We start from the raw sequence: 22666 nt of genomic DNA, 5'->3' as shown, positions 1-22666 counted from the left end.
TGGCAGTGTTCACTTTCTGCCTTCCCTCTATTCTATCGCTTCAAAATTAAGGACAGTTAGTGCAAATAACCCTGATGTACCTTTATGCAAAATTCAACAAACAAGCAAGAAGAACAGCCATCTACCAACTTTATAAGTTTTATTTACTGGGTGGTCTCAGAATTTTTTTTAGTGTAAAGTTACTCATTTCTTAAGGGTATTTTAAATGTGCAATATGCATGCAATGTATAATGTCAGTCTTCACTGTTGTGGGAGTATACGATTGTTGTTGTTATTATTATTAAACAAAAAAAACTACACAAAGGGCTATCTGTGCTCTGCCCACCACGAGTATCGAAATCCGGTGTTACCAGTATAAGTCCGCAGACATACCACTGTGCCACTGGGGAGCAAGGAGTATACAACTGAAACAATAATTATCTGCATCATGAATAATAAACAAAACGTTATTGTATTGAACTTGAACAGGTTATTGGGTGATAAGTTTTGTTGGTACTGGACATAACAGAATCAGTGTTGTTGAAACATTATATTCTTCTTTGCTTTCACTCACAAGGTATTTAAATTAGTAAACATCTACATGATAACTTGACAGAAAATTATACTTACTTTGAAAGTTCATCATTAGTGCACATAAAAAACAGTACATGTTTTTTGATAACAGATATGAATGTACAGTTTGTTGTTAAGAACGAAGCTACACAATGTGTTATCTGTGATCCGCCCACTGTGGGTATCGAAACCTAATTTTTAGTATTATAAGCACTCTGACCAAGTCACTTGAGGCAAGTTGTTCAGACCGAAGGAAATCATCATGCACACATTTTTTTCGTCGTCACAAATAACTAAATGATTAAACAGGAAGTACACAAACCTGCCTTAAAATGAAGTTTATTACACGTATATGTAAATTAGAAATTGATAATATTGCTTGATTATATTTTTGGTTAGACTTGTGGTGGCCTGAAATTAATACAAACAATTTTATGCCTTCGAAAAAAGTAGGCGATGGTAAAAACTTTATTCCTTCTTAAAAGTATGATGCTATCTTTGAATATTGTACTTTTTATACTTTTTGGTCATGTACTTTCCTAGAATGTTGTATATACGTCAGTATTAAGCCAATCTTGGATATTACATGTAATGATGCATTATTGGCAACAAACTTGCATGCCTGGATAGGTTTATGACTGACGGGTGAGGGGTCTATATCTGCTTGACCTTGCCTTTATACATCCTGCTTGACATTTCATTTATACATCCTGCTTGGCATTTCCTTTATACATCCTGCTTGGCGTTTCCTTTATACATCCTACTTGGCATTTCCTTTATACATCCTGCTTGGCTTTTCCTTTATACATCTTGCTTGGCGTTTCCTTTATACATCCTGCTTGGCATTTTCTTTATACATCCTGCTTGGCATTTCCTTTATACATCCTGCTTGGCATTTCCTTTATACATCCTGCTTGGCGTTTCCTTTATACATCCTACTTGGCATTTCCTTTATACATCCTGCTTGGCTTTTCCTTTATACATCCTGCTTGGCTTTTCCTTTATACAGAGGTATCGATAAACAATTCTTCAGTTTCTCACGGGCAAGAGTTTCCAGCGGTAGTAACTGGTTTTATGTTAAGTTGGCATATATATCTATATTTATATCATGGGTACTTTTTTAAAAAATGAAAACACAGGGTGGCAGTACTAGATTCCAGCACGCCTGTGGTGGCAGTACTAGATAGAACATCTGCAGAAAGCGATAGGGTTATCGGATTTTGTGAATGGTGGTTTATGTACTACATGTTTTTATCTATTGTTATATTAGCGTTGACAAAGTGGCAAATATATGCACACAGAGAATAACTTCATATAATTATATTTCTATAAATTTGATGTTCTCAACTACAAGTTATACTCATTTTGTAACAAACAGTTTAAATACTTTCAGTACGGGTTTTGCAATATAATACGGTTTTAAATGGTCATACAGCACTAATACGTCACACATAAAGCAGCCTGTGAAACTGCACAAAACATATAACAAATGGAGTATGGGACAACACGATCTCTCGTTATTGCCAGACAAAAGACCACAGCTGCTAAAAATTAAATATAACTACCACTTTTTGCGACTTTTCGAGCAAACATTTAAGAAATAAAGAAAATTATAATAACTAATCGACAAATTATCTTCAGTAAATGTTGAAAAAAGTGTTTCTTAAGTGCTGTTCAGCAATTAACTTATTTATTCGCAATAACTTCTGCCTGTAATATAAAATAGTAAGCTTGTCTATTTTATCAGTATTACGAAATGTAATTCTAATTCAAATCTGCTGGAGTAAAAATAAATTATTTTCATTATTTCACTCGTATTAATAGTTCACTCAAATTATGATGACCAAATACTACTCCTACAGATAAAATATTTATAAGTAATCTATTATTTCTCCCATTTGTCTCGTGCTAGTGTGACGTCAGTATACCTATCATAGATGCTGTTGGGGAATGGGAGGTAAAAGGCTACAATTCGTGTTGACAGCTGTTAATGGTAGTCCTCTCTTGCTAGGTACACATCACAAAAAGTGGTGCCTCAGGTCATATCTACACACTGAATTTTTGGTGATATCTCAGTTCATATGGGCACAGGTATAAATTTAGATGAATATTAACGATAACGTGTAACATTACTTGGTCAATTGCAGTTTCACCTATTTCTACGTTTCACGCCCAATCCTTCATTTCATTTTTAAGTTTGTGCCTGGAAAATCTTAAGTGATTGCTAAATGGGCATTAAAGGCAAAGCAAGTGGACTTCAGTTAGGAGAATAAAACAGTTGCACAGATTTATTTTAAGAATGTTCCAAGAGTGTTTTAGTTTAGTTACAAATCGCAACATTCCTATGTTTGGTTCAAAGAAGTCGCAATAAAATCGTAACAGCTGTTTATTCAGAGTAATTAATTACGTGTTACAAGTAAAAGAGTACAAATAGAATGCCTTTGTGCTCCAACCAGCGACAAAAAACTGCATTTGCAAATACAATTACAAAAATTTTTTTTATCAATCAAGCACTTACTAAAAGCAACAAATTCTTTTGGTTAGTGCACATGTTAGAATTTCCAGATGGTTATTAAAATTCCATTAAAAACGTAGCCTAAAGAACTAATTTTAGAATATAACGAAAAGTAGTTAGTTATTCTTCTAGGGTAGTGATGTTATATTCCCGCATTTTTCCGTTAGTTACTTAGACAGTCATTACAAATACACAAGACTACATATCTATATTATAACAATTCGACCTTGAAAAGTATTCGTACAACATTATACTTTACTTGTACCAGTGTCGTTTCTATAAAGTTTCGTGAAAGTTGTTCATGTTACATCGTTATTAGAATTCCAATCATTTCTTTCTTTGAAAATTGAAAAAGCATAACGTCAATTTACCATTCCTCTTGTCCCCCGGTGGGGTTTGATTCCCCTCGGTGGACACGCAGATGGCCCTATGTGGCTTTGCTATAAGAAAAACACATACACCCATTCCTCTTCGGATTTAACGAAGCTTGACATTTCAGTGCAATAGCTGGCTCTAAAGAACACTGGTGATATATGATAATGATACTTCAGCAACACTGAACCCAAAACCTTTTAATAAACTTGGGTTTATATTTTGGTGTAATAATGTTAAAGTGGGGTTGAAAACGGTATATTTTATTTCTAACGAGTATTTGTCTTTTATGTATAACTTTAGGTAAAACAGAGAAAGCAGCAATGAAGCGTATTTATTAATTATTACCCCATCTTATCTAATCATATTAGTTTGCAACTACGTTTATGTTATTTACCACAAAACAGGCAGTAAAGTACCAGTGAAAATGATATACTGCTTAACCCTTAAATCATTAAGTCAGGACTTCAACCATCTGCGATGTCAGAGTTTCTTCTGAAACTCTAATAATTGTATTTTTTTTTCGCCCTTATGGATTACACTATTTTTTATATTGGTTAGACATATAACGTACAAAATGTCAGAAAATAAGTGTGTTTATACGGGTATTTAATTAAAGAACTATAATTTTTACTTTCAAAACAGATAATAAACGCAAAAGATCCAAGCACGTATATATCACTGCCATGTGAGTGAAATTATATTTTATAGCTACGCCTTGCATTCTTAGTGCTCCCAGGTGGCTAAGAGGGAAGATTGAGTGTTTATAATGCTAAACTTCTGGATTCGATCTCTGTGATGGGTACAGTATAGATATTCCACTGTGTGCTTAAACAAACAAAACAAATACCAGCTTAGCGCCCTTAAAATTGTCGAGCTAATTCCATAATCTTTTAAATAATATATTCTCATATTTAATGTGTTGGGCTCATAGTTTTTCACCACTACTGCTTTTAATATCTTTTGTCTTTTTTGATATGATAACTTCCAGTACTATTCAGTTATCTCAGTATAAACTGTTTTAAGTTTTCTCTATATAGAAGCCTCTATGGATTTATAGAGAACATTTTGTAAATAATAATAACATCTTATTAACCGATATTTATTCGAAATAATAATGTCTTTGGAATAAATAAATAGGCACACACTTATCGTCATAAAATCCTAATAAACTGAAGTTTTGAAAGCTTCCTCTATTTTTTTCTATCTCTAGATTTCTGAGCTAGTAAAATATATAAGGTACCGACTTTCGCTGTGTTTTAAACATGTAGTTTAGAGAAGCCTATTAATTCTTCATGTTTCAAGACACATATTCTTGCTCTAAGTATAAAAAAAGCACCAACTATAGAATTTATTTTTCAACTGTAGAAAAGTTATTTGAATTTTATCAAAAAGCTTTTCAACTTTAATACTAGAAATATTTGTAACAACCACAAAGATAGAGGTGAGCTCCAGTTTTTAAAATATAACAAAGTTTCATTTGATTTTTCACAATCATGAAGTTCTGGTCAAAGTATGGCTTCTGTAGCAGTAGGAAAGCACTTAGCTCCAGCCATTCCTTTGAAATTAAAGATACGATCATATTCCATGACATTGGCATCTGTTTTTATTGAAGATTATGATACCATTTTGTCATATTTCTTCAAAAATTTGTCCTGTATTGACACAAGTTTACGTAGATGAGAACACTGACATCCACTATAGTTAAGCGCCACTGCTAATGGCTAAAAACTATTTGCATGATAAGCAAAATATACATTTTACAATGGTATACTGAAGTGCCAGGTAATTGTTTTGACATTGCTTCCTACTTAAGTTTTTCTAATGTTAAATATGGTTTTAGTGAAAAATTGGAATTATCTTATAACACATTCATATATTTAGGGTCTCTTCTCGACATAACCTGAGATTATAAAATGCATAAATAATTTTACATTAGTTCAATATTTTTTTTAGAAACAGTTATATGTTATCGGAATTAATCTCCATTGTAAGGATCTGGGGTGGTAATGTCATTATGTGCTACAAAAGAAAGCTTTATTTAAATAAGGAAGAAATTTTCAGAGAATATCTTTTGAGCTTTCATATTTGAATAAAAAAAACATTTCGTAAAACTTAATAATAATAAAGAAATGTATCGATAAAAGCATATGTTAAATATATGCATTTGTAAATAACTTTGTAACTTTTAATATGAATTTCTCCCTTTTGACTGGATTTGTTAATTCAAAGGTAATGTAATCTGAAATGTTTACATAATTCTTGTTATGCAAGTACACATTTTTACAGCAGTAATTTTAAATCATCAATTTATATGGTACCGAATCGCATTTAAAGAATTGAAAAACATATTTGAGCCAATATGTAATGGTATTTAGAACAATATATAATTTAACATTTAAGATGCCATGTCTTAAAATTGAAGTTGTCCTGCTTAACTTGCTAAAAAGGAGCGATAAGCTCTTTATTAAGTAGCCTTTTGTAAATTGCAATGACTTGTTTATTTATTTGTAAAACACTTTATAGTTTCAGCGAAATTGTTATGTACAACATTTATTATAATTTTGTAAAAGAAAAACTTTCACAACAACAAACTATAAATATTGTTTTACATTGTTCAGGAAAAAAAATATTAAAAATAATAGGCCTCAATTCTTATTTAGGCTTCCATTTTGTGAGCAAACTTATGACAAAAAAATAAATAACGTTAATTAAATCCAATAAAGCATTTTATTTTATCTGAATATTTTAATGTTAAGTGGCGAGATCACGAACAAGCGACTACCACTTTTATGACAGAAAACACCCATTTAGACATACGTTTCAGGAGATCTATTAGCTAATAATCTTGCAGGAGTTAGTCAGTTACTGGACGAGACAATAAACAACGTATCTACAAAATAACTATTTTCGTATGATATCAACTAGTATATAATTCTAATTCTACCCGTGTGTGTTTGGCACAAGACTCGTGGTATTTTAGTTATAATCCAAACTTGTGCATTTTCCGCCTACACTGGTTTGAGAATCCCATATGAGCAGAAAGTACGACCCACGACAGCTTTAACCGGAGGACTGTCTTTGCGATATATGATTTCTACAGCAACTACAGCAGCAAACAAAACACACGCCACTAGCATCTAATGCCTATAATCTAGTTGACGATTTTTGCAAATGTGACATTGGAAGTGGTGTTCTGGCATCTCTAATGAATTTTCTTGACGTCTGTTTCCTGCAAAAAGGATTTCACTTCCACGACTCAAGATAATATGAGTAGCTTCCAAAAACTTTTTTTTTTCGTTTCTAATTACACCGGAATATCGTAGGAATTGTTCTTTCTCACGAATGGCTGATCTCCATGCACCAAATAGACCATCTTGGAACCTCGCATTCTTACCATAGGGGAGGCAGAAGGTGGTGGGGGCGGTGGAGGAATGCTATGGAAGTCAGGGTCTATAACGGAACCCATCGGTGTAGGTGACGTGGAAGGCGTGTCCTTGTGTTGCAAGGCTCGAGGTGGGGGTGGCGGCGGTAGAGGATCAATATGAGAACTGATGGACGCAATAGCTCCATGGAGAGGAAAACCTCCAGAATATCCCAGCATCCCTTTTTCTATGGTAAAAGCTTCCATGCCATTGGCTTTGAGTCGTTTTTGAGCACGTAGTGTTGCACGAAGCGTCTTACGTTTCTACGTAAAGAAAAACACGTGTGATGAAAGTAACTCGTAACGTTTGAAATTATATTTGAAAATGGATGTTTTTAGCTGAAAGAAGCAAATAATATTTAATTCATTTATCTTTTATTAAAAGTATATCGAGAATTAATAACCTGAAAAGTTCATATAACAAAAAAGTGTTAGGAACTTATTACAAAATATATGAGCCATACTTTTTTAATTTTGTAACAGACTAATATAGAGTACTATACTAGACCACTCTATTAAGGCTTGGGACTTATCACAGATTGTTGTTTACATGTAGTTATACGGTGGGTAATTGTCATCGCAGCTGCCGAGGCACTTATGCGCTCGGACGTCCTATACAGTGAGCGACTAATATAGAGTACTATACTAGACCACTCTATTAAGGCTTGGGACTTATCACAGATTGTTGTTTACATGTAGTTATACGGTGGGTAATTGTCATCGCAACTGCTGAGGCGCTTATGCGCTCGGACGCCCTATACAGTGAGCGACTAATATAGAGTACTATACTAGACCACTCTATTAAGGCTTGGGACTTATCACAGATTGTTGTTTACATGTAGTTATACGGTGGGTAATTGTCATCGCAGCTGCCGAGGCACTTATGCGCTCGGACGTCCTATACAGTGAGCGACTAATATAGAGTACTATACTAGACCACTCTATTAAGGCTTGGGACTTATCACAGATTGTTGTTTACATGTAGTTATACGGTGAGTAATTGTCATCGCAGCTGCTGAGGCACTTATGCGCTCGGACGTCCTATACAGTGAGCACTTTGTAGCTGATCCATCGCTTGTAGAGTGAAAAAACCACAAAACAAGACATAGTTTTAATTGTATTCTATATTTATGGCAAAGATATAAAAGCTATCTGCTGCCGTCTCTAATTTTAAACTACTGAACAAACAGAAGTGGGCCAGTGAACAGCACTCTACTACCTAACATCCATGTTAATTGATTGGCTGTCACTCTTATGACACAACCACAAATTACGAAATCCAGAGCTCTACAACAAGGTCAACCCATGCAAAAAAAAACAAAAAAAAAAACAACAACAACAGGCTTTACTACATCGGCTGCAATCAAAATGGTGGCATTCATGAGCGGCAAAAAAATTAGGAAGAAACGATATTTCATCCATTGATAGTATTTTATATCATGTTTTTCATATACTTAAGAACTAGAACGAATAATCTATCCAAAAATTTAAATTTTTCTACACTTAAGCTCAAATTTAATTATCTGATTAATAGCATCTGGCTTTACTTGAAGTTCATCTACAAGTGTGTTCTACAAAATTTATTTTCGTTCGCCATTTTCGAAGCCCCCTATGTAGAAAGATTTGAGCTGTTGTTTCAATTTACATGCTTACGTAGCGTGTAGTGACTATAAGCTTTTGTGGTCGCAGTTACAGCACTGAACCCGCCCAGTGAAATAACATAAATCTGTGCAAATATTCATAGTAACGAAATACTAATACACGTACTCTTAGTAACAGAATATACTAATACATTTATTCTTAATAACAAAATATACAAATACACGTATTTTTATTAACGATATATACGAATACAAGTATTATTAATAACAACATATACGTATTCGCACTAAACGCATACACTCATGCAAGCATTCATAGTACGACATCATACCATACATCTTAATTATGTAAGCACATTATTTTTACTCTAATTAAATTGCCACGAATGTTGTTTGTGTCCAAGAACTATTCAAAAGTTTTCTCTAAGCCTAACTGTGGCGTAGTTACCATGGGTGCTTGTATGCTCAAGCATCTACATCATTTTCGCAATTTTTTAAAGATATGTAATGTATAAACATAAAATATAAAGAAATATAAAATTAATGTCTTCCCATTCATTCAATCAAATTCTATTTCAACATATTACTGGTTTTAACGATTTGCCCCGAGACCCCTCCCCCTCCTCCATAAGGTCTTCGCATGTATGCATCCACATACATTTGATGCTGGCTACGCCATAGTCTGAATTATTGAAAAAGGCACTGAAAATTATAAATTTTATTTTCTGAAAAACAAACAGGAAAAGAACTATGGTAAATATTAAGAATGTTTAAATACTTATAAACGTTAGTTATTGTACAGTGGTACCTATCTTAAGATTTTCAGTCCTGTCGTAATTTTCATGAAAGTTGAGTTTGATTCAATTCCACAATAAGGCTAAACAAAAAACACTTAATGTAAGTAATTTGTCTAACATTGTATGAAATGGTAAATACCATAAATTAATAACTTTTAAAACTGTTATTTTAGAAGATTTCTACAAGAACTAAAAGATCACTGAGAAAGGTGCAAAACCGAAACACTAAAAAAAAACATGTTTTTATCTCAAACTGTAGATAACGAGAAAAACGTGTGATCGGATTTTGCTTAACATACAGCTCATCCACTACAAACTATTCTAAATTCAGGTTTGAAGGTTCTACATCTTAAAATTTAATTAAAATATTCTAGTGCTGATTCTCATTAAATTATTTTCGTAATTTGTAACCTATCTCTGAAACGAGTATGGTTTACTTATATCTATTCTTATAAGAAATTGGTATTTTCTGTATATAATATCCGCTTCACAAGCACGTTCAGTGGTTGTTGTTTGTGTTTGGACAAACAGGTGGCAGTGACAGTCTTCGGAAATGCATACACGTTTTTCACGACCCAATTTAACAGCCTCAAAAGCTTTTATTACCAGTGTGCGTAGGTACTGATCTAATCAACAAAATTATTTTTGTTCAGTCCTAGAAAGCATGTCGAAATTAAAATTTTTAATCAAGAGTTGAGACAGGGGATCAGGATGACCTCTTTTTCTAGAACAATAAAAAGAAAAACAGACAAGTACACAGACATTGTTAGTCAGTTTGTAAAGTTCTGTAACAAGAAATAATTATTGTAATACCAGTAATGAAAACTGAAACGGTATATCCCTTATTATTATTGCCTTTAAAAGAATTTGACATATATATATATATATTATTAATTAACGTATTCATAAGGAATTGCATGTATCATTACAAATACGCCTATATATATTCTAATCCAAGAGATCCCCACCTCATATCCAAATCCTGTATCCAAAATGGCAAAGGTTTTAAGAGCGTGAGTACGAATAATTTTGTTATTATAAAAGTTGTATTTTTGTACAAAGTGTCTCCACTTATTTGTTTGTTTCGTTAATTATCGTAGTGTTGTTAGATGATAAACGAATTTTAAACTGCCTCCTACTATATCTATAAAAGACTAACAGATTTTATGGACTGATAACAGGAACGTAATAACATTTTAGTATCGTGGATTATGTATTTGAGTATTTTTTAAACTCTTAACACATCTATCAGTCAACGGTGAACGTATTTTTTAAAGTTGGCAAACTAAAAATAGTCGAAACATAGGTCATATAATCTTCCAGTTGATACATCACATAAATTCAATGATGACTGTACACATTGACATCACAATAACGTTAGCTAACCATGCCTAAATGACTTTTAAACCTTGAATTTAAGAGCAGAAAGATAATTACAAATAATCTAATAACGCTAGGTCAGATCATTTTGCCAAAAAATTAAAAAAATATATGTGCAAACAGTTTACCCTTTTTACATGCACTTTATTTGACGTGTATCAAGCGTGTATAAACTTATTTGTTCAGAACAGAGCTTTTCATGTTAAATAACAAAAGTTTTTTTAAAAAACAAACAAACAGGAGGGAATCCTCAATAGCCGCGGCACTTGAAATTCTTTTAAACAGGATTAGAGTAAATTAATCTATGAGACCCTTTTTTCCTTTTTATTACCTACATTTCTGTGCACCAGCAATACCAAGCATGGGGCACATGTATACTCGATTCAATTTTATTACTGATCAGAATCTTTACCAGCGTACCCTTAACTTGAAATTATCTCCCCTTTGACACTTCTTTACAATTACAACTGTCAAAAAGCATTCACTTCGGTTGCTGTATTTTCTTGTGCTCAATGAAATGACAAGGAATGGTGGGATCCAGTGGAAAAATCCCCGCGGTTACTTAACGAACCTGAGCTCTCTATTGCATTGGATGCATCCATTACATCGAAACCCAAACATTTTTGCCAGTATTTTTAGGAAAATTGCCGTTGAAATTTTTCAACAGAAATCTTCTTGTTGAAACTACAAATAACGATTGAATTGCACACAAACTGTTGTTTAAGCACATTATTTTTACTCTAATTAAATTGCCGCGAATGTGATTTGTGCCCAAGAACTATTCAAAAGTTTTCTCTAAGCCTAACAGTGGCGTAGCTACCATGGATGCTTGTATGCTCAAGAATCTACATCATTTTCGCAATTTTTTAAAGATATGTAATATATATGTAATGTATAAACATAAAATATAAAGAAATATAAAATTAATGTCTTCCCGTTCATTCAATCAAATTTTATTTCAACATATTACTGGTTTTAACGATTTGCCCCCCATACCCCCCCCCCCCTTCTCCATAAGGTCTTCGCGATAGTAATTGTAAAGGAAGGAAGGAGATGTGGTGAAGAGTTAGGCATAGTTTATTTTCCTTAGGAGTTTTCTATGTACGGAATGTTTTTTTTTTTTCATTGCATTTATGTGTCAAAAAAAAGTATTTTTTGAGAAATTTTGTGAGGCGTGATTACTTATGTTGTCTTAACTTCTATAAAATTCGCACAAAGAGAAGTTAGGTGGAATAAAAATAAATATTTTGATCATACGTAAAGAGAACGTTCATTTTGAGGTAAGCTACTGTTAACAGAAATAAACAAATATATTTATAAGTCACCATAAAATGATAAGGCGTCAGTATGGTTGTACAATGGAAAGACTAATTTATACAAATGAATTTAAATAGGCTTAAGTCACTCACGAAGACTTAAGCTTCACACGAATTCTAATAAGTTTTTCAGAAGAAAAACAAAAACTGATAACGTTATTTTTTCTTTTCTGAAAACCTTAGGTACCGTTCAGTATTATTATTTTACAATTTTCATTGAACTCCTTAATTACAATAACATTTTACATTTATTAATGTTCAAAAACATAACCCTTTAATTTAAAACTACTTGTATATCATATTTAATGTATTGTAGGAAATGCACATGATGCAGATAATTGTGTACAGGTAGTTGCTTGTTAATTGATTTTAAGATGATTTTTATGATATAAAATATACCCTAATTTCAAATATTTGCAAGATATCAGCTGCAGAAGTACAGTAACATAAGTCAATCATTAAACATGTTTTTCAACATTAAAAAGTGTTTATTCTATCAACATTTGCATTACAAAATCTCTTTTCCCCCCAATGGCACAGTGGTATGTCTGCGGACTTATACTGCTAGAAACCGGGTTTCGATACCCGTGGTGGGCAGAACACAGATAACCCTTTGTGTAGCTTTGTGCTTAATAACAACAACAACAAAATCTCTTAATCCTTTTTTTAAATCGGGTAATTATTTATACTGTATCTTAATTGAGTGAGGTAATATTTAAATAAAGTATTTTAGTATCTATGAAAAGTGTTAGTAATACAAATATATTAACAGCTATGAAATTGAGCGTACTATTTGCCAAAACCTATTGATATTAAGATTATTCTAAACTTAAACTTAATTTAATTCTTTTATAGATTTTTTTTGGCTGGTTTCTGTATTGTCTAGACCTCGGTGGGTCAGCAGTAAGTTTCCGAACGTACAATGCAAAAGTCCGGGGTTCGATTCCTGTGGTGAACAAAATACACATAGCCCATTGTGTAGCTTTGCACCAAGAAAACATAATCTGTATTGTCTAATACTTGAAAATATCCACCGATGATTTAACGGCAAGCCTGAAGGCTTATAACGCTAAAAACTGCGTTTCAATGCCATTCAGAGAATAGTTTTCTACCGATTTGCATAAAAACACGCTGATTCATCAAGCTAATAAAACCACAGCTTAACTTAATTCAACGGCCATTCTCTTAGCAATACTTCACATAAATCTGCGTTGGAGAGTGAATTTCGCTGTTTTTAAATGTGTTTAGAACATTCCAGATACAGCAAGAACTGACAATTACAATCGTGTAAGGTTCTTAAAATAAGAAATTAATAAAAAGATGTAATAAACCCATAGTTGGTTGTTTACCTTTATGTTTTTATGAAAAAGTGAAATATGCCGATTTTAAAAAGTTGATGGTATCCATTCTTTATTTCGCGCTGGTATATAAAAATGTTAATGTTCACTATATTTTAAAACTGTTAAGTTTTACTGAAAATCTTTCTACATTTGAAATTTTATCTCGTGTTGTGGGAGTTGCTGGTAGGTCACTCAATCTGCTACATACAGTCACAGTTGTAAGAGTTGATGCTAGGTCACTCAATCTGCTACATACAGTCACAGTTGTAAGGATTGATGTTAGGTCACTCAATCTGTTATATACAGTCACAGGTGTAAGGATTGATGTTGAGCCACTCAATCTGTTGTATACAGCCACAGTTATAAGGGTGGATGTTAGGTCACTCAATGTGTTATATACAGTCACAGGTGTAAGGATTGATGTTGGGCCACTCAATCTGTTGTATACAGCCACAGTTGTAAGGGTGGATGTTGGGCGACTCAATTTGTTGTATACAGCCACAGTTGTAAGGATTGATGTTGGGCCACTCAATCTGTTGTATACAGCCACAGTTGTAAGAGTGGATGTTGGGCCACTCAATTTGTTGTATACAGCCACAGTTGTAAGAGTGGATGTTAGATCACTCAATGTGTTATATACAGACACAGTTGTAAGGGTGAATGTTAGGTCACCCAATCTCCTATGTTAAGTCACAGTTGTAAAGGTTGATGTTAGGTCACTCCATCTACTGTATACAGTCACAGTTGTAAGGGTTAATGTTAGGTCACTCAATCAGTTATATACAATCGCAGTTTTAAGGGTTTATGTTAGGTCCTCAATCTGCTATATAAAGTCACAGTTGTAAGGGTTAATATTAAGTTTCACTGCCAGAGGGCAGACTAATAGTTTTCTATATCAAAGCATGTTGTGCGTGTTCTTATGAAAAAAACGTTATATGCACCATTATAGAATCTCTCATATACTATACATTAACGAGTGTAATACGAACAAATTTTGTGTTATGAAGTTATATATATCAGTAATTCAGTCTGAACTTCTTAAAGTTGTTTCTTAAGCCTATCATAAATAAGGATCGGTTGTTTTTTGTTTTTCTTTTATAAATGGTGGACTCATAACTTAAATATTTTTACCCAGTTAACGCGATTTTGATATGAAAATTAAAAATACTTGATTTTCATAAACACATATAATCTCTCTCTCTGGAGAAGAAGCCGATAAAAATAGGACGCAACTCAGGGAATACAGATATTTTTGTTTTGGTACTAAAATTGATTTCACAAGAAATCACTTTCGCATTATCTGCAATACTCTTCACTCTCCAAGACTCGACTCAGTCTTTATAGTAGATACATTCTTTACGTAATTATAGATATTTAGGCCGATAATATCGTTAACAGCGAGGTCACCAATTGAAACAATACATTCTAATCAAGAACGTAACAAAAGTGTACTTAATTAGCTATACCCATTATCAGGTTGATTTTTAGTTTCGCTCTAAGTAGGTAGTTTACTTAGATCGGAATTAATATTAATTACCAAACATTTTGATCGAAAGTATAACTTACCAATCTTACTAAACTATAGTCTTTCCTTTACGTTATTATAGATATTACTTAGCGATCTGATTGAAAGCATAACTTATCTAACCTATCTCAAAAGCATGTATATGTCACATCACGTCACGCTTAATTTCTCGAAATAGGAGGAGTCATAAAAGACAAAATGTATTTATCCAGATAGAATAATTCGATCACTGTCTGCCCATTACAATTTTTGTGACGGAGGTGTAAGGGAGCCGTGAGGGGGGGGGGGTCGCGGTGAAACCTTATAAGTATAGTGAGTGTTGATATAATATGCCTAAAGTAAAGACGAAGAGTGAGATCACCTAGCCCAGAGCCAAGTCCATAAAATTTATATTGAGTTTTAAATTTAAATCGTTTCTGAATTAAGTTCAATTTTAAACTTAACTCGTTTCTGAAGTAAGCTATTTTCTGTTATATCACCAACGTTTTTAATAGAAAACGAACCTCTTTAATCAACTGAGACTCTAAATTAAGAAATCAACAAATATTTTCCCATAATTGAATAGAGTTGTTTGAACATTTGTTTAACAACAAGTAAAAGCTTGAAATGGTCTATTCTTTCATTGGGTGTGTGTCTGTGAGCCAGACTAGTTTCGGTTTCTTTTTTGTGAGTGTAAAACACTTAAATACACCATTTCGATTAAATTGTTTACCAGTTTTGTTGTCTATACATTTCATTTTATGCTTTCAGTACATAGACTAAAAACAATATTAGGTTATACTTTTGTTGCTAAACAACATGACATAAAAACCAAAATGCACTGGCTTTTCTATGTATTTTATTAGAAGTTGTTAATCTAACTGATTTTTACCAATAATTATTCTATGAATACACCATGAATTCATTTCATGAATGATCTTAATTTTGATTGGCTCACAAAGGAATTTACCGACGTTTGACTGCCTCGACTGCACTTTTCTGCTTCTTTGTTGGTCATGCTTTATTTAGGTTAGCCATGAAATGGGAAGTTAGGGTATACTATGGGGGTGGGGGTGGTAGTACTTGCCCCGTCATTTTTGACTGGTCAGTCTTATCAATTTACAGTCCTTTCCTTTATGTTATTACAAATATTAGTTGGCGATTTAATCGAGAGTATAACTTATCACTCTTTCTAAAGCATATTATCATAAAACACATACATTTTCCTATTGTGTATCCCACCAGATGCTCCCTAACAGTTTAGGAGCATAATTTACCTCTACAGTCCCTCTCCACTTGTCAGCAGCATGGCGAGCTAATTCCATTCTGCGCTGTTTGCGAGTCTGATGCTTTTTGTAAATTATCTCGATGATGATGAGACCTATTCCTCCAACTATTCCTGCGCCAACTAAAATAAAAACACCTAGAAATAAAAGAATCAAATTATTTTAAGGGCAACAGTACAACACCTATTTATATGATGAATGGTAAGAACATCTTCATCTTTATACAGTACACAACGTTCGACAAATGCAACATCCCTTTGCTGAACAATGAGGCGATCCCTTCCTGGAGCGACTGGTGTACGTATTATCGAGCATTTGTCTCCCATATGTACCTCTTAGCATCAATCTTAACCATATAATGTCGACTGTAAAGTTTGTTGGGCATGTAATATTTTAATGAAACAAGCTTGCTTGAACAAAAATTACTTACAAAGTTAGTCAAACTACATTTTTATAACATTTGCAACTGAAATAATCTTCTACTTTCGTTACAATTTCTGCTTTGTTTCGTAGGATTGGTTGAATACGTTTTTCTAGAAATGTATTTAGTAAGTTCTTGTTAATCACGCTGGAACAAAATGATGCTACACAGTTTATGTGAGAATTTCAGTTTAAAATCACTATTAATATTTGCAATTTATTTATAAGTTTGCATATAAGAAGCACAGATACCACCCAAATGTATAAATTTCTTACACAAGGGATTCTCAGATTATCATGAATCATTAGGTTCTACAAAAGTTTTGTGTTGGTTTGATAAAAATCTCTCTTAATAGAATATCTCTAAACGTGTTTTATTGTTTCTTTTTTATTATAGATATTTTTTTTAGAAATTGTTTTAAATCTTAAACACAAACATTCAAAATACACGTATTCTGTTTACTTACCCGCCATGTTCTTTAAACCAAGAGTAGCAGGAAACTTCTCATGTTTATTGTCACATTTGTCATCTCCAGATAATATCCATTTGTTGTCTAAGTTCTCCATGTACCCACCTTAAACAAATAATGTGATGTAGTTACCCAGAAATCATTTGAAATGTGAAATTATGAAGACACAATCTGAGAACAAAATTAAAATTATATGCCATTATTAAAATGATAAGAAGATAACAGCTTTTGTCATTTAATTCGAAATGACGCAACTGCAATAATTACAGATAATAAAGATAAAAATTAGAACTGAGATGGAAAAATACGTTTCGTAATCGTAAGTTATTGAAAAAATTAAAAGAATATATTTGCGATGTTTGCAAATAACTGGCAGCACCAACTCCATCATGAAGTTTGTAGATTTAGTCAGTTTAATTTACTTTTCATTGAGCTATTACGTTTATAGTGTGCATGAAGAGGATTTAATGTATTTAAACTTAAAGATATTGGTCTGTATAATTCTTCTGGACTGTTGTTTAAATGTTATTTGAATTTACAAAAAAAAAAAAACTTTTACAGGTTGATATATATGTAACAGAACTGTTATATAGCGGTAAGTAATAATATTTCTTGTAAATTATTATTTTCATGTATGATACTCTTCAAAAACGTTGGGCTTACTTTCATGCATCTCTAACAAAGCTAGAGTAACCTGGTCAGCCCAGAAGCTGTTCTTCTGTAACCCTATACCATATCCAGAGCGGCCGAACTGTTCTCTTGCTGTTACCAAATCACAGTCTTGAGCAGCTTCATACTCCAGTCGAGAGGAATCCCAAATAAAAGCGTTGAGGTCTCTGTTTTTAAATCAAAGGAAAGGATTAATTGAGGTTACGTATTACGCAAATGTTCGTATATACATCTTTAGAACATTCCATTTTAAATGTGCGATTAAAGTATGAGGAACTATTTACCTTAATACTGAAACGGATGAAAATGGAAGTTAAACATAATTTTCCATATTAAATGTGATACGCTTCATGTAATTTCTTTTAACAGTTGTAATATACTTTTATTACAAAGCCGAAATATTTCCGAACGCCCAACTTAACTCATTTCCCACTGCATTTAATTTACACAACTGCTATATTAAGAAGAAAGAGGGAGCAAAAAAAGTATTACTAATAGTTAACACAGCTATACGTCTGATTCCATGCACTGTTGATAGAAGCATGCAATTTTCGACATAAATCTAGTAAAACTCTCATATTTATGAATCGTATAGTTATCAATCAATAAATCTTCACACATTCTCTGTTAATGATTCAGTTGGGATTCAGGTGATAATCCACCTGTTTGAATAGCAGCTACAGCCCATCGTTTCAAATCGTCAAGACTTGCAACCATAGTCTTGTAGAAGGTGTCTTTAACATATCCTCACAGAAAATAAATAAACAACAAAGATGCCGAGCCAAGTGACTGGAGATATAGGCGTGTAAAGTCTTATGAAACATTTATAGACAACCTGAACTGACATTTTTTGTGTCTCGATGATAATGTTCATTGTTTTGTAATATGACAAAACCACTTTTCCTATTAAAGTTTTATAAATTCATTATTCAATTATATTATTGTAAAACTAATTGAAGTACCAGTCCACTGGACGTAAGTTATGTAAATTCATGATTAACGAAAGGTTATCTTAGGAAATGAAAAGTTGCTTCCCTTATATGTAATTGTAAATAACCCCAAAACGCCATAAAAAACGCAAAACTGAAAATTTGTATGTACCCCTGCATGGACCTAATGAACCTCCATACCAATTTTGGTAAAGATCCATCCACACCCTGCGAAATAGTTACATGGACAGACAACAGACAGTATTATTATATTCATATAGATATATAAATGTGAATACTTTCATAGCAGCCTAACACACCATAATTCTATCGTTTTTATTTCAACACTTACTTTTTGTAACATAACGTTAGCATTGAGAAACCACACAGATAAGACAATATTAAACGTAAAGTGTCTAGAAATTTTCTGTAAATTTCTAACAAGAAAATCATTATTTTCAAAGAGACACATTTCGATCTACTGCACATTGCTAAACTAAAGCATTTTGATCTGTCAGTTTCAATTACTTTCTATCGTTAGTAACTCTGTAGGCCTTGCATTCTTTCCTTAGCTAAGTATATCTCATTTTACAATATTTATGAGATCACTCTCAGGACAGTAATGGATGTCAAAATGATTTTAGCTTGAATATAAAGTTTGCTTTCTGGAGATTTCTTCTCAAATATGATACACAGCTTATCTGTGAACTTGTAAATGTTTCAAATCACGGTAAATTATAAGTACTCCGTCAGGTTCACAAGAATGTTTATTATTTTCTAGTGCAAAGCTACACAATGGGCTACATGCGCTTTATTCAACGTAGGGAATCGAACCCCGGATTTCGAGTTGTAATTTAGTAAACTTGCCGTTGACCCACCGCAGGATCCACAGGAATGTTTGCGATTATAAATCAATTTTTTTTTTTTTGAGGAAGTAAATTTTTTCATGGCTAAAATTGTCTTAATGAGATATTATCAGTACTTATACCATAAGCTATCAAACTGTTTAAGATTATCAATAGAATGTATCTAAAAAGTGTTTAAATGTAGAGATTAAAGTGATAAATTTTGATGTAAAACCAATTTAAAATTAAGCCGCATACAGTTTAGGTTAAAGTCATATCTACCCGTTAATACAATAATTATTTGTAAAAGTGTAAAATTTACCCAGATTTGACAGCAGCAATGGCTTCTTCCACTGTGTCATAGTTCTTTCCTTCCATGGTTCGGTACATGTTAGAAAGCTCCACCTGTCGTCGAAAGTACATGTCGACTGCACTTCCTTTTACTGTGGCGTAAGTAAAGTTTTCTAGCGGGTTACGTAGCTATACATAAGAAACAATCACACAATCACTGTCTAGTTCATGTAAAGTTTCAAACAAACATCATGATTTTTACATCTAATAAACAAAGCACTTTTATTTAGGAATCGAAAAAAAGGTAAATATGATTTAATCGTCTTGCTAAAATAATGTAGGCTCACTGATTGAAATATGACAATGTTCTGCTTAGGAAGCCCCCCCCCCCCCAGTGGCACAGCGGTATGTCTGCGGACTTATAACGCTAGAAACCGGGTTTCGATACCCATGGCGGGCAGACCACAGATAGCCCTTGTGCAGTTTTGTGCATAATTAAAAACAAACAAAGCTTAGGAAGGATATATTCAAATATTATGATTATTCGTTGATCCCAAAAAAGTAGGCCCGGCATGGCCAGGTGGTTAAGGCACTCGACTCGCAGTCTGTGGGTCGCGGGTTCGAATCCCCATTCCACCAAACATGCTTGCCCTCTCAACCGTGGGGTGCTATAATGTGACGGTCAATCCGTAAAAGAATAGTAAAATTGGTAAAAGAATAGCCCAAGTGTTGGCGGTGGGTGGTGGTGATTAGCTGCCTCCCCTCTAGTTTTACATTGCAAAATTAGGGACTGCTAGCGCAGATAGCCCTCCTGTAGCTTTGCGCGAAATTCAAAAACAAACCAAAAAAGTATTAACTGAAAAAGTATATGTCGAGTAACATTCTCTACTGAAACTCGTGATAATGCGGGTAATTTAAAATATGTCGACAAGCAGGATGCGATGCACCGTCCACATGCAACTGTGATTCTTTGATAAACGTAAAACTATCGATACAAATTTCGAATATCAGATTTGTTCCTAAAACTGAAAATATTTATCAAATAACAACATTAACTATCTTTGATCTAAAATGTTTCAACTTTGGTCATTTGTAAGCTCACTTAAAGATGGCACTTCCCAAACTAAAAGACCAACAGAAACACAAAAATGAATGACATAACAAGTTCATACTATAAAACTTTACTATTTTTCTGTGTTAAAGATAAAATGGAAACGTTTGCTTACCCGAGCATCGTTAATCCCTGATAGAGATGTTTCTGGACGATCCAAGACGAGGAATGCAGCCAAGTTGGCAGTATAGGAAGCAACAACGATCATGGCGAATCCTGCCCATACCATTCCTAAGACTCTGGCACTAAAACTACGAGGAGTACCTGCAATATGTCAGAAATGCTAATGTCATACAGTTAGTTTTTCAACTACTTACGCGCTCACTCTAATGGGGGGAGTAAGTTAAACTATAAAAAAAAGGTTAAGATTCGATTAACAAATAAGCGGAACTCGAATTATTTGTGTACTGTACTGCTTCGCCGTACATTAATTGAATGTATTACTATAGCATTACAAATTACCTTCTCCAATGCCACTGTTGAGTAATACTCCCCATGCAAACCAGATGGCGCTGGAGAGATTTAAAGCATCCTCTTCCGTAGCTTCAGTATTGGGAAGTTTGTATCGGCCAAAAGGACTAAATCTGTCCAATAGGTACAATGCTAATGCAACAACATGGACGGAAACCATAACTAGTATCCAAAGTGTCTGTTCGAAAGGTTGAAGAAAAGATGCAAGAGTGGAGCTCTTCGGTTGCTGCAAAATAATTAGTATATTTTTAATGTATATATATGTATACAATTTTTCAAATAAACTGCATTACATCAAAAGCATACAGGTGATCACTCAGCACTGTATAGCCCTGACGAAATTATAATATAACCTACAATTTATTTATTGTGTAAGTAGATGTACGTGGCAACAAGTAAGTGAACGCACCAACAAAGTTCTAATATAACAATGTAAAATTATACCGTTTGCACAAAAGTACAAAATGTATCATTTTAAAGTGAATATGCTTGCAGTTATAGCTACCAAAAGCATTGGGAATATTCCGTCTATCAGACATAATCAAAACAACAGATGCAGAGCTAGTCAGCACGTAACCGAAAAAGAAAGGGGGAGATTAGGATATGGGTGCCAGAACCCACAACGTCCTAGATCCCACTATCACTCACTGTCTATAGCCGGTTGTGGGCATAATAGTTATCCCTAAAAAAAACAACATAAAAATAGAAATAGAAATCAGATATTAAAACACCCTTGATTTCTATCGAAGAACATAGATAGAATTTCGTTTATTCAACTAGAAAAATGTAACTTTGTGATTGAGGCAAAATGAACATTTGAATCTTACAATCTGCAAATACACTTGAAACTGGCAATGACAAAACGATTGTGAACAATATAGTACGTCAATCTATAAAATTGTTTGACAGTTATTTTTATAAAACATTTAATTAAAGAAATTAAATTTAAAACTATGATATTGTAAAACTTAAAGTATTATTCATCGAATAGACTGAACTATTGGGTAAGATTAAAATCTCTCTTTGTATTTTTAACTTTAATAGATAAAATAGGTATAAAAATTCACTTTACATCAACCAAAAAACTAGATCGTGTACAACGTACGTCTATTTATGCAGCTCAAGTAAAAGGATATATGTTCCTGTAAAAAAAAAAAACGTACTGTTCTGTGACATAAGAGTGCATTGATGAGAGACTAATCTATTAAAGTTTAAATATTTTAAATGATATGAAAGGAATAAATGCTATAATCTACAAATTTTCGAAATTGCCTAAAATCTCATAAATCATATTAAAATAGGAAACGTTTTTACCATTATTCTAAAGGTTTGTTTGTTTGGAATTAAGCACAAAGCTACACAATGGGCTATCT

General features: G+C 33.1%; 1 protein-coding gene across 1 annotated transcript in view; it reads right to left on the bottom strand.

The window, feature by feature from the left end:
* Window positions 1-6150: 6150 nt before the first annotated feature.
* The window catches only part of LOC106462591 (glutamate [NMDA] receptor subunit 1-like), a gene marked incomplete at its 5' end in the record, with an annotated part of 20407 nt that continues 3891 nt past the window's right edge, over window positions 6151-22666 (bottom strand). The window contains 7 exons of the mRNA XM_022389889.1: window positions 6151-7127; window positions 16079-16224; window positions 16975-17082; window positions 17641-17813; window positions 19743-19900; window positions 20938-21086; window positions 21285-21519. Of these exons, the coding sequence (XP_022245597.1) occupies window positions 6747-7127; window positions 16079-16224; window positions 16975-17082; window positions 17641-17813; window positions 19743-19900; window positions 20938-21086; window positions 21285-21519 (1350 nt within the window). The remainder of the gene's footprint in view (window positions 7128-16078; window positions 16225-16974; window positions 17083-17640; window positions 17814-19742; window positions 19901-20937; window positions 21087-21284; window positions 21520-22666) is intronic.

The sequence above is a fragment of the Limulus polyphemus genome, unplaced genomic scaffold, assembly GCF_000517525.1.
Source record: "Limulus polyphemus unplaced genomic scaffold, Limulus_polyphemus-2.1.2 Scaffold1204, whole genome shotgun sequence".
NCBI classification, from domain to species: domain Eukaryota; kingdom Metazoa; phylum Arthropoda; class Merostomata; order Xiphosura; family Limulidae; genus Limulus; species Limulus polyphemus.
This window is presented reverse-complemented; position numbering and strand designations above follow the sequence as displayed.